This window comes from Styela clava, chromosome 8, assembly GCF_964204865.1.
Source record: "Styela clava chromosome 8, kaStyClav1.hap1.2, whole genome shotgun sequence".
In the NCBI taxonomy this organism is placed as follows: Eukaryota; Metazoa; Chordata; class Ascidiacea; order Stolidobranchia; family Styelidae; genus Styela; species Styela clava.
In genome coordinates, this window is record NC_135257.1 from 19,410,386 (window position 1) to 19,422,387 (window position 12,002).

Here is a 12,002-nt window from a genome sequence, read left to right on the forward strand (position 1 = left end):
ACCTATGATTGCCCTGCGTGGTTTCGAATCCCTTGGGGGATAATTTTGTACATGAGGATGGTAGTGTGGTTCACGTAATCGCTGGTCGGTTAGAGCTTCCTCCGCCATCAAGTCTATGCACCTGAACGAGAGGCCCTGGTTCTCCATATGATTGAGCCGTTTTATATGCTTTCCCTCCCCTGGGATCAGCGCCGGATTAACCATTAAACAATATAAGCACGTGCTTAGGGCACCAAGCAAAGAGGGGCACCACAGAAATTTTAGAGCAGAATTTTATATAGTTTATCGGTATTTATTAAAATATTACGAGTTCACCAGGCGACTCAAACTTCAAAATGTTCGCTTATTTTTTGTCTTCACGTGTCATATTAACCTTCTTTACTAAAAATAAACACTGAAACTTATTTATTGGACACGAAATGGGCCTATGAGTTGTTTCCTTAAATTGTTGTTGTTGTTTTTTTCTTTCTAGTATTAACCTTGTCGCTGCTTTTTTATTTTCAAATTTTTTTTTATTTTTTACAACAATTGGACCAATGAACTATTTACACTATGTGGCGGTTCCACGATCGCATTCCGGCGATCAAGTGGTCAGTGAAGTCGGGAGTTTTTTAATAAGATACACCAGAGTGGTCCAAACCCTGTCATGCTGATACATTCCGTGCGACTCACAGAACAATTTTAGCGTATATTTGTATCTAATGGAGTAACGTTTTTGAGTTTTTTTTTTTTAGATATTCCAACTGGGGTTGGGATCCCGAAATTCAAACCCTTTTTTTAACGCTTTGTGCCTTTATTTTAGTAAAAACACTCCTCTGTTTACAAGCGTCGGCCATGTGACAGTAGTGACGAAACGCAGAGCCGACTTAACGCTGCGTAATCCAGTTTTTTTCAGTTAGGCCCCGAAATACCAACTGAAACGGACTTGGTTGGTATTTGACGATGTCACTAAGCTTGCTTACGCTGCAAGTTTTTAAACTACTCAATATAACAATTCGTAATAAAATGAGTGTCGCAAGAAGGTGACAAAAGAGAACACGGCGGAAATGTATTTCCTTGCCCATCACATAGCGTGAGTAAAATCTGTCACGAAAGAATATAATTTGAAGCGACATTAAACGCGAGATGCGCAAAATACAACGGTAATTAACTTTAAAATAACTGAAGGCTTTATATATCTTATTTAAAAGAACGCCACCCATGCAACATGATAATAGTCTGATTAGAACGGTGAACTTTCGTTGTTTATTAAATTTAAAGTAAGTAAACTCGCTATATTTTGATCACTTTTGGGTTTTCTCCGACTTGCGGCCGGCGAGAGCTCCTCAAAAGTTTTTGTGGTCCTTCAACATAGCAACCTTGAACCACTTTGAGGTAGACTACTAGGTACCGGTAAAATTCCAAACTACAGTTGTGACTTGTATCCTTTGGTATTTCGATTCACGTTGAGACTGGAGGCATGAATCTTTATTGTCACACTCCCTCAGGATTAGCCCAACCGATATATCGGCCCGATATTGCGTGTTTGCATATATATAATATAGGCAGTTAACGGCCGATATATATATATATCGGCTTTATATAACAGTTAAAAAACCTGCAAATGTTCGTAAAAGTTGTTTTATTTACCGTTGGTTGTGATTATCTTTAATGGATATTACACTTATGTGGTTTATTGTTGGACACGTAGTGGACATAACGATCGTTTCAATATTATGTTGTTGTTGTTCTTGTTGTTCTTTGACACGTTTTTAAAAAGTCGCTTTTCTCTTCGAATACTGGACCAATTGCTTTGAAATTTTCAGTGGTTGAAGATAAAATTTTTCTCCAGAAGGCTATTACTTTTTTTTTCGCTATGACGTCATCAAAATTATTGCCATTGGGTGGCGCTACGTGTCCATATATTTGAGCATAGCTCTCTTGTTTTTATAATTAAATTACACAAGAGGGGGCACCAAAATCTTCAGTGCTTAGGGCACCAAAAGGGGCTTAATCCGCCCCTGCCTGGGATAAATATTTAAATCCCATCTTTATCAATTTCACTCGACAATTCGTGGATATCCCTACTTTTACCGCATCACAAAAATGAAAACTGCGCAACGTAGCAGATTGGCGGAGAAAAACGAACAAGAATGTAAGACTACGATCGTACAAATATACTTACTATTTCGTGGAAAGAGATTATGTTGTTCTTAACGTTTAGTGGCCATAACGATCGTTTCAAATTTTTGTTGTTATTGTTATTTGTCTCCTTTGTCTCCGTCTCCATTTTTAAAAAATTGCTTTTCTCTTCGAATACTGGACCAATTGCTTTGATATTTTCAGTGGTTAAAGATAAAATTTTTCTCCAGGAGGCTATTACTTTTTTGTTGTTGCTATGACGTCATCAAAATTATTGCCACTGGGTGGCGCTACGTGTCCATATATTTGAGCATAGCTCTCTTGTTTTTATAATACTATCTTGTAAAAGCAACCTTGTGGCAACTGACACATGTGGATCCGAAACAGGAAGTAAACAAGAGAAAGGACTTGTAGTTCAGTACACAATATCCTGGTACCCTAAGGCTGGGATGTGCAAACTGCGGCCCGCGGGCCAAACGCGGCTCGCAAAGAAAAATTGTGCGGTCCGCGGAGAATTAACAATTTTGAATGGTGTGCCGGCGAAACGAGTATTTATCCTTCTGCGTCGCAAAGCCTATATCAGTCATAGTAGCAAAACAGGCTAGGAAAATTCTGTTGCAAAATACATGATATATATTACAAAAAAGTGTTTCTAACTAAATTGGTTCAAATTTAAATAGCAGTTTCTTCTGAATCTTATGTGTTTTAACTGACTATTTCTGCTGGAATTCATAATAATGCCGTAAGATCACTAGCAAATATAAACAATTTTTGTGCTTGCAACTACTAGAAAGTGTAGATTAAATAAAGGTGCGGCCCGCGGCTGCACCCAGTGTTCTGTATTTGGCCCGTCAATGAAAAAGGTTGCACACCCCTGCCCTAAGGCATAAGTAATCGACCATTTTTCGAAATCGAGCAATCGCCTGTCTCCTAGCTTTGTTGATTGAAGGCGAGCGTGAAACTCCGCATAATGCTTTGCTGTGCGTAACTTGAGCCAACAACAATCATTATAACAGTAGTTGCCGACCTTTTATGGATTGTGGCCCCCTATGTATCATTTCAGTGGGATTTATAGTGATATTTTGATTGGTAGATTCCAAGTTCTATTATTGTACAACAATTCATGATGAACAAAGTGAAAACACCCCGTGAAAAAACCTTATCAAGCAAGGAAACTGTGAAAACGTAGCATTTTTTTTGCAAAGGAAAAGTTCGCGCCTAGCATTGTGTCCCCCCCCCCAACTGCTCTGTGACCCACTTGGAAGAGCCATGAGCACTCGGTTCGGAACCGCTGCATCACTATATCAAAGGGATCTTAGGTTCGTGTGCAACCGGTTACGTTCAACGTTTGTAAGGATCTAAATCCCGTATTTGACAAATATTTCGTTTCAATCTGTTGTTGCATTTGCTTATAAATTATTCTGTTACGCAAATTTATTCTTTTCCATAAATTGATGTAAATCTTTACTTTGCGATTGAAAATATTGAGATCTCGTTTTGCCAAGTTGGCTGCCAAACTGCAGTTGAGTAACCAAGACAAATTGAATCCGTAATTATCGTACATGCTGTACCTTATGCAGTGATATGCACTATATTTTCAGTATTTATTGGCATGTCATAAACGTGCCTCATGCATTTTAGATTCTTGACTAAACGTTCCAAACGGTTTATTAGAAAAGGTTTTCATACGCCAAAGTTTTCATTATCAAAATTAGATTCCTTCGAAAGTTCAGATCTTGAGTCGAAGTCAATTTGATTATCCTGGCTACGCCCTTCAGTGGGAGTTCAGATTTAACCAATTGTACCGACTCCATAATCGAGACTGATGAATCAAATCCACCATGTTAGCTCTTCTTTATATTTGGAATAAATATGGAAATGAACATTCTTAAGTTGATCTCAGCAACTGGTACCAACAAAATAAATTTCAGATACGATGAGAGTGGTTCTCTGCTGTTCGCTAACAAGACGACTGAAGACTTGAATGTTTTTTTTTAACTTGACCTTGTGCTTTTTGTAGCAGATGTGAAAAAATCCGACATTTTACCCAATAAAAACAAATTCCAGATATGTAGAATATTCTAGTGCGCAATTTTTATTTTATTTTACAAAACCCGATTTTATTGACCGACCGTAACATGGGGAATTCCCTAAATAAAAACGGGCATTTCCTATTTTGGATTCATGCCGAAGGTCGTCGATTTTTATAAATAAGTATAAGTATAAGTTCGCTGAAACCGTTTATATATTTAAGGTTAAATCGACATGGACTTACTGGGATCTATTCTAGGAAATATGGAGAAACCTCCATCGGTTTCTGACGAACAAAGAAAGAAGGAGAAAGGTGCGTGAATATTCTCTGATAAGCTGCACTCTGATTGTGTGGACAAAATCGTCATACTCGGAAATTGGTTTTGCTCCTCCCTCGATGCAATGCAGCGTCCCAGTAGTGTAAGCACTCCAAAGTGTATGGATGGTTGTCCGAAACGCTATACTTTGACAAGCTTTATGACATGATTGTGACGTCCTAGTGACGTGATTTTTGAATGGCATAGTCAGGTAGGGGTTAGGAATAACATATGCGGAATTTGTTAAGCTAGGCCCACTGGAAGTACTTGTGGTACTAAAGTATACCAGTCCCGATTTATGGGGTCGAATAATATGAAAATTACTTTATTTTCAAAAATATTACATCTTTAACATATATTTTTTGTCGTCTCACAGCGAACAAGAAAAAGTTAGAGAAACTGCAAGATGAAGAACGAAAAGGCAAAGCAAAGTTTCGTAAAGACACAGAGGATAGAATCTCAAAATTCATAAACGATGTCGATAAAACAAGGCTGAAATTTGAACCAATGAACAAAATACAGAGAACGATTGTGTGAGTCTTTATAATCGAGTGTAATCTCAACAGATAAGATCAACTTGCTCAAGTTATTGCTTTAACACAACGTTTCCCAATAGGAAAGGAATTCCTCCACAAGGAGGTCGTTCTTGGGAAGAAAATTTGTTTTGTATTCATTGTTGTAATACTAATATATATAGTTCCTTTTATGGCGCTCCAGAAGTGTGTGTACCAATATGGAGGTAACTAATTTTGTTCGCCTACTTAAGGCTACTTTACATCAAGTTGTGTAAAGGGGGAAGCCTATGGGCAGGGGTATATTCACCTGGACAACACAAACAGTCCCCGAACTCGTAATAGAACTAAAATAAGGGAGATCTGAACGAACCTCAACCTGGTACATATACTACGGGAATACCCTTTTCTACTATAAAACTTTTTATGAACACATTATGCACTGCGCAAAGGCCTGAGTGCAACTTGCACATAGCACTAGCTAAGGATCAACGATTGAATAAATAAAGTAATGTTTTTATGCATAGTGAGAGAAATAGGTTGGGAATTCTTTAACATAAGATAAAAGAGATAGGCTTGTATAGCTGTGTACCTACAGCCTTATAGATATCATTTTCTTTTAAAATTTTCTGTTGCTTGAAGCACAGGCTGAGGCTCAATAATTACTAATCTTCCATCTTAGGTTATTTCTTTTCCTAATCAATGCATGAAAAACTTTATTTAGTACATTAAGTTCATTAATTTCTAGGTCAGGCTAGTATTTTTGCATTTTTCCGAGAAACAGAAATTCAATATTATTGATCAATCATATATAGCTAACCAGTCCAGTCAGTTTAAAAAGAGTCAGCTCAAAAAAAGCTTTCTAATTAATCCTTCTATATTCCAAAATTGTATTGGAGAATTTTATAATTTGCCTCAATTGCTTTCACAGTATGCAGAAATAATTTAAAAACCATTTGCTGTCGTAACTTCTAATTATTTATATTAAAATTGAAATTTTATTCTCAGACATGACGTTGCAGAAATCGCTGGTTTGATTGGCCAAGCATTCGGTAAAGAAGAGGATGGAAGGTAGGGAGGCAATCTATCACTTAATTGTAAATTTGAAAATAAAGATGCAAAATGCAGAAAGCATCCCCGTATTAATCTGTTAAGTAAATTGTTTAAAACTCTGTGATTTAATACCTGTTCGGCTGGACATTTTGTCTGTTCGCTGTCGAGGAAGCTCAAAGTGGTTTCAGTTTAACATTCATACTTGCTATTTGGTAAGTGCTTTTATTTATCAAACTAAAATCTTGTTACAAGAGAAACCTGAATTAACTTCTGTTGAACTTTCCAGGTATATCATGTTATACAAGAAGGATTATCCTCCAACAGAAGAAGAATTATCAGCTTATAGGAACGGGGAGGAATGGGATCCCAGTAAACAAGGAAAAGAATCTAAAAAAGTGAGATTTGTAAGAAATGAATGGCAATGACAAATAGGCTTTTAAAAGCTGGTTCAATTCCATCCCACCCACCTATTTGTAGGTGAATAATAATGGAGCGAGAAGATTCTATTCTATTACATGTGGCGGGGCTCCCGAAGTATGCGAACCAAGATGGCGGACATCGGAATGTAATATGTGTACTAGGTTAGAGTTAGGCCATAATTTTAGGTATAAATACTACGGGAGGCTCTTGGCTAGTCTTCGAACTGATAATAGGACTAAAATAAAGAAAATTGGAAAAAAATTATCGCCTAACCCTAACCTGTTACCCATGCTACGTTCCGATGTCCGCCATCTTGGTTCGCATACTTCGGGAGCACCCATGTGGCCACTCACTTGTCTTGGGCATTGTTAAGAAGGAGGTCTCATAAAAATTATGGCGCTCTCGTAGTATTTACAACAAGATGGCGGACACCTGAACATAGTATGTGTACCAGGTTAGGGTTAGGCCATAATTTTATTCCAATTTTTGTTATTTTAGTTCTATTAAGATGTTCAGGGACTAGCCAAGTGACTCCCGTAGTATTTGTACCTGAAATTATGGCCCAACCTGATACACATACCCTGTTCCGGTGTCCGCCATCTTGTTGCACATACTACGGGAGTACCAAAATTAGGACCCTGAAAACAGGCACTTTCACTTGTAAAGATAATATTTGTGAAAAGACTGTTAGGCTTCATTCTGAGTGTTAGGAATGCAATTCTCATCTACTACTACTGCTAATATCTGTGTGGGTCCCAATCACCCGAGGAATAATTATGGGCGTTTCAGAAGTGTGTGCACCAGTATGGAGGTAACTAATTTTGTTCGCCTATTTCACATCAAGTTGGATAAAGAGACTGAAACCTATGGGTAGGGGGTATATACACTTGGCTAACACAGACAGTCACCAAACTCATAATAGAACTAAAATAAAGGAAAATATGAATAAAATTAGGGCCTAACCCTCAACCAGGTACACAGACTAGGGGAGTACCTAATTATGTGCAAGAGAATTATTTGAATTCTCTCACTTTACAGTTGATCAGTTATTGCTTTCCCCAGATCGTCGAATAACTATTGTTTATATATTTGTTCGTATTTAAACAGCAGACAGAACAAGTTCATGAACAACCACCCGATGTCGCCAAAACATCTAAAACAACGAACGTAGAACCATCAACAAATTACAGAGATAAATACAGTCACATTATCGGCACAACTTCTGCTAAAGATGCCGCAAGAAAAACAGAAGCTAATAAAGCATTTGGAATGGGTAAGATGAGTACTGTGTTTTGTTCGAAGTGTTTACTTGATTATTAATGAAACTTGGACTTGGATGAAACGCTAGGATTGAAAAAATATGCATCCATCAAAATATCCAAAATCTGCATTTTAGGCCACAAAATGGGGAGTAGGAGAAATTTCGATGGGGGGGGCTCGAAATTTTTAATAACCTAGCTAGACCAAAGCCGCTAGCAGGTTCGGGCAGAAGACCGGAAAAAGTGTGTATTTAAGAGTTTTGAGGGAAAAAGCGTTTCAAGTTGCTATGTGTCATACAGAAAAATGCCTTTTTTTACATTTTAAATTGGCGGGGTTTTGCCCTTAATATATAATAATACATTTTTTAGACCTCCTGAAGTATGCGCACCAAGATGGCGCACAACCTGAAATCGGGTTTGTGTATCAGGTTAGGGTTCAGGTTGTGCGACATCTTGGTGCGCATACTTCAGGAGCACCTATTTTTTTCTCAATGTTTATTGGGTTTTTCAAGGCTGAATATGGACGTGTGAGAAGTATTTAAAAGTTGTTTGATATTTGGTTTGCTTTGTGAATTATTTAGTAAAACACTAGTGCATCATGAAGCACAGTTGAGAACCATTTTCATCATGCCTTATTAATACTCATTTATATGGGTGGGTTCAGGTTCTAAATCCCATGCAAGGAAAGTTATGTGTGAGAGGATTGCTGGACTCCTCACCATCGAAGGGGGGTTCACATAACTGCTGGTCGATTACGGCTTTCTCCACCTTCAAGTCCAGGCATTCAAAAACAAATAACTGTTTTATATATTTTTACAGTTCCGAGTGAGAATAAGAGAGACGTTCGTTCAATAGAAGAAACAATGAATGAAATAAGGAAAAAGAAAAGACAGAAAATTGAAAACGACGAAGAGTCTTGATGTCGACTTTATGTTCTTGTCTGAATAGTGTGATTTTCTAGAATTGTTTTGTAAGTCCCTTCTAAATCTGACAGCTACAAACTATGGTCTGCAAGACAATTTTTGGTTATATTCAAAGGCGTAGCCAGGGAGGTTTTGGGGGTCATAAACTTCCCCCATTTGAAATGTGAAAAAAAGCATTTTTGTGTATTATAAATAACAAGTTTTTGTAGCATGAACGCTTTTTAAACCCTCAATACTCTCAGGTTTTTCGACCTTCGGCCGCTAACTGTTAGGGCCCACTCCTTGAAAGTTTCTGGCAACGACCCTGGTTATATTAATCATGTTTGCCTGAACTTACAACAAATTTCGACAAAGAATATTTCTGTTCATAAACTTGCCAGTTCTAATTCAGCGTTCAATTCTAGTTCTGCTGATCATTAGCCGACTGGTTCATAGTCCGAATGATGACAATGTTTGAATATTTTAATAATCAAATATCTTCAACTGTGATTAATAATAATTGAATATTGTTTTTGGATTCAAATTTCATGCTCGCAAGAAAACTCATCCAGTGTTTGAACAGATATGCAAATTAGTTTGAAATAAGTGACTGCTTGTCCGGGATCTTGTTCAGTGTTGAATGTGAGAATGAGTGTCATATAAAAAGCAGATTAATTATATGAACTTATTATCTGTCTTCAAAAAGTTTATTTTAAAAAACGGTTTTTAATTTCCGTGTTGTTAGGTTCACTCCGATTATACAAAATCTTGAAAAATAAGGAAAATGATAAAGTTGCAACTAACTTCTAGAAATAGTAGTTCCTTGTGTATTGTGGCTTTTTGTACTGGACCAAATTCGGAGTGAAATACCTCAGAAAAATAGTTCTAACAAAACATTTAAATTTACTTAATAAATAATAAATAAACAAAGAATTTTCTTTCTATGCTTCTTGAATAATGAACAATTTAGCAATGTTTCAAATTGTGTGAAATTATTGCACTTTGGAAAAAAGGATCACATTTGCTAAATGCATGAATTTAAATATTATATTTGAAATCCAAAATTGATTTGAGATTAATTGTGTTTTTTATTTGAAATGCTCATTTTTTGCATGTTTTAATTGAGCCTTGGCCGATAAATGAATGTTGGATCTTTTTAAATGTTCAATTATGCAACAGAAGTTAGCATACTATGCCGGCTTCTTTCCATAAAATTTCAACTTACAGGGTGACTCCCCCAAAAAGCCTACTACGAAAAAGAAGAAACTTTGAACTTCTGTTTGTGTATGATTTGTACCCACAGTTTTCAATAATTTACAAAAGTTGTGTTCACTCTGAATATTTTTCAAATGACCTGGGCTCTCGTTTTGTGTCACCGCTGTATAACAAGCTAAGTCAACCTGGAGATTGCTATATTTATCTTTCACACGAAAGGAACTTCACCTAAATCCTACTTTTATTAAATCGACAATTCTTAATTTTTAGGCAATTTTTTTAAATTTGTGAAATATAATTCTGATCGCAAACATTGTTATAGACTCTTTATTATGTGTGATCAGCAGATGACTTGGTTTGTACTGTTGGAGAAACTCACTTGAACCAAAAACTTCACAGTCCTTAGTTTAACCCTAACTTATGTGTATTTATTTCTCTGATGCGGGGTTAGTTATGTGCGAGAGGATTTCTGGACTCCTCACCGCTGTAGGGTGGTTCACCGCTTGTCGTTTATGGTTTCCTCCACCATCAAGGTCATGCTTCCGAAAAACTTATGTTTAAGTTATCTTAATGGCTTCCCTCTCTACTGGGATAAATAGGCAAATCCGAATACTAGCTTTTTTAGAATAACACTGAAAACTAAGTTAACACCAAAGTATATTAAAAGAGAAAAAGACAAGCCTGACAAGGCCCCTAATTAGAATTATTGTTGAACTTTTGTCACCATTTAAAGTGGCTCTAAATCAGGGGTGGGCAACATACGGCCCACTCTGTAATGTGGTCCGACGCATCATTCTAGAAAGTTGCCGATCGCTCTACTATCACCGCACTGTCAGTGCGAGCTGGTGAAATAAACAAATGGCCCGCCGACTAGAGAAGTTGCCCACCCTGCTCTAAATAAAATGGCTGGTTCAACTAATCACCAGTAATTTATTTGACCGGCCAATTAGAGTTTAGACTGGCGGCTTAGAGTTTAGGGAATTCTACCTTACTGCTAGTTAGTAATTGCTCCATTCGAAACTGCTTCATTCTAACATTATAATCTTACACACGATACGCCAGCGCAAAGATAATTGGTCAGTTTTGACCAACATCATCTTAAATGATCATTCAGATAACTGTCAAATGGGGAAACATAACCTTTGAATACTTAAAATTGAAAAGCTAGTTTTGGCATCTGTATAAGGTGCTTATTTAGAATCTGCTTTTAGATAAAATGTGATGAGAAACCACTAATTAACAGCAGGGTGAAATGTCTCATTACAAGATTATATATTTGGCTTAACATGGAGAAACTAGCCTCAAAATGGGTCTGAATATCAGATAGAATATAATGTGTATTGAAATAAGTTTGTAGCATATTGGGATGAGCTAAAAATTTGAAGTGGCTCAACACCTGAAAGCTCGGCGCTCCAGAATTATTTGCACCAAGATGGCCTCCAACCTGAATATAGTATGTGTACCAGCTTAGGGTTATCAGGTTGTGCGCCATCTTGGTGCACATACTTCGGGAACACCCAAAGTCTCATAATCAAGCCTTGTGCAAACATGCTCAGAAAAAAGATGTCTTTGAATGAGAAAAATAGCTACTTCTATATGAATGAAAAGACTGAAATTGACTGACTAGTCATGAGATAGACTTGAATTGGGACCCGATAATAATGTTAAAGAGTATTAGAAATAGCAACACACATTTGGTAAATTTGCCACATAGATTACGGTAATTGATGTATTGGCAAAAAATCAGAAATTTCAAGGCTATCTGGGAAATCACTTTTATTAGGCCGTGTTGATTGGCTGTCACAGATTGATGTTTCAAATTAACATTTATTGATTCAACTATCGGTTATAGAATCTACCATGTAATGTAACTCAAGATCCGAAACAGCAGTTCGCAGCATATGGGGATGGGCTGAAAAGTAACTCAACACCAAAAAACTTCCTTGATCAAACCTAGTGTGAACCCACTCAAAAATAAGGCGTCTTCAAATATTAAGTGTGACGACTCTGACTTGTGATTAAACTTAGGGACTACAGGTTTTGGGACTCAAGCAGACATATCTCCCAAATACCTTATATAAGATTTGAAACTTATGTGCCAGTTAAAATAGTTTTCACCCCTAACTACTGTCTACCCAATGATCCGTTCAAAAGACACATTGTTCATCAGAA

At 37.0% G+C, this 12,002-nt stretch overlaps 1 protein-coding gene across 3 annotated transcripts; it reads left to right on the forward strand.

Annotated features, from left to right (window-relative positions):
• The first annotated feature begins 4,254 nt into the window (after nt 1-4,254).
• On the forward strand, nt 4,255-10,146 carry LOC120345580 (sperm-associated antigen 7 homolog). 3 transcript variants are annotated; one of them, XR_005569913.2, is made up of 7 exons: nt 4,264-4,465; nt 4,846-5,002; nt 5,990-6,052; nt 6,321-6,429; nt 7,562-7,727; nt 8,533-8,683; nt 9,843-10,146. XR_005569913.2 is itself a non-coding variant. In XM_039415101.2 (6 exons), the coding sequence occupies exons 1-6, from the start codon at nt 4,387-4,389 to the stop codon at nt 8,631-8,633; spliced, it is 672 nt and encodes a 223-aa protein (XP_039271035.2). In that variant the 5' UTR covers nt 4,255-4,386; the 3' UTR covers nt 8,634-10,146. The 3 variants fall into 3 exon arrangements, 2 of the variants coding, with proteins under 2 accessions (XP_039271035.2, XP_039271034.2); XM_039415101.2 differs by having other exon boundaries at nt 4,255-4,465; nt 7,565-7,727; nt 8,533-10,146; XM_039415100.2 differs by having other exon boundaries at nt 4,266-4,465; nt 8,533-10,146.
• Nucleotides 10,147-12,002: the final 1,856 nt, after the last annotated feature.

Coding starts and splice junctions, on each gene's coding strand:
- LOC120345580 (XM_039415100.2), top strand. CDS start 4,387: ATGGACTTACTGGGATCTATTCTAGGAAATATGGAGAAACCTCCATCG. Junction 4,466..4,845: donor ACAAAGAAAGAAGGAGAAAG/GTGCGTGAATAT, acceptor GTCGTCTCACAG/CGAACAAGAAAAAGTTAGAG. Junction 5,003..5,989: donor AAAATACAGAGAACGATTGT/GTGAGTCTTTAT, acceptor TTTTATTCTCAG/ACATGACGTTGCAGAAATCG.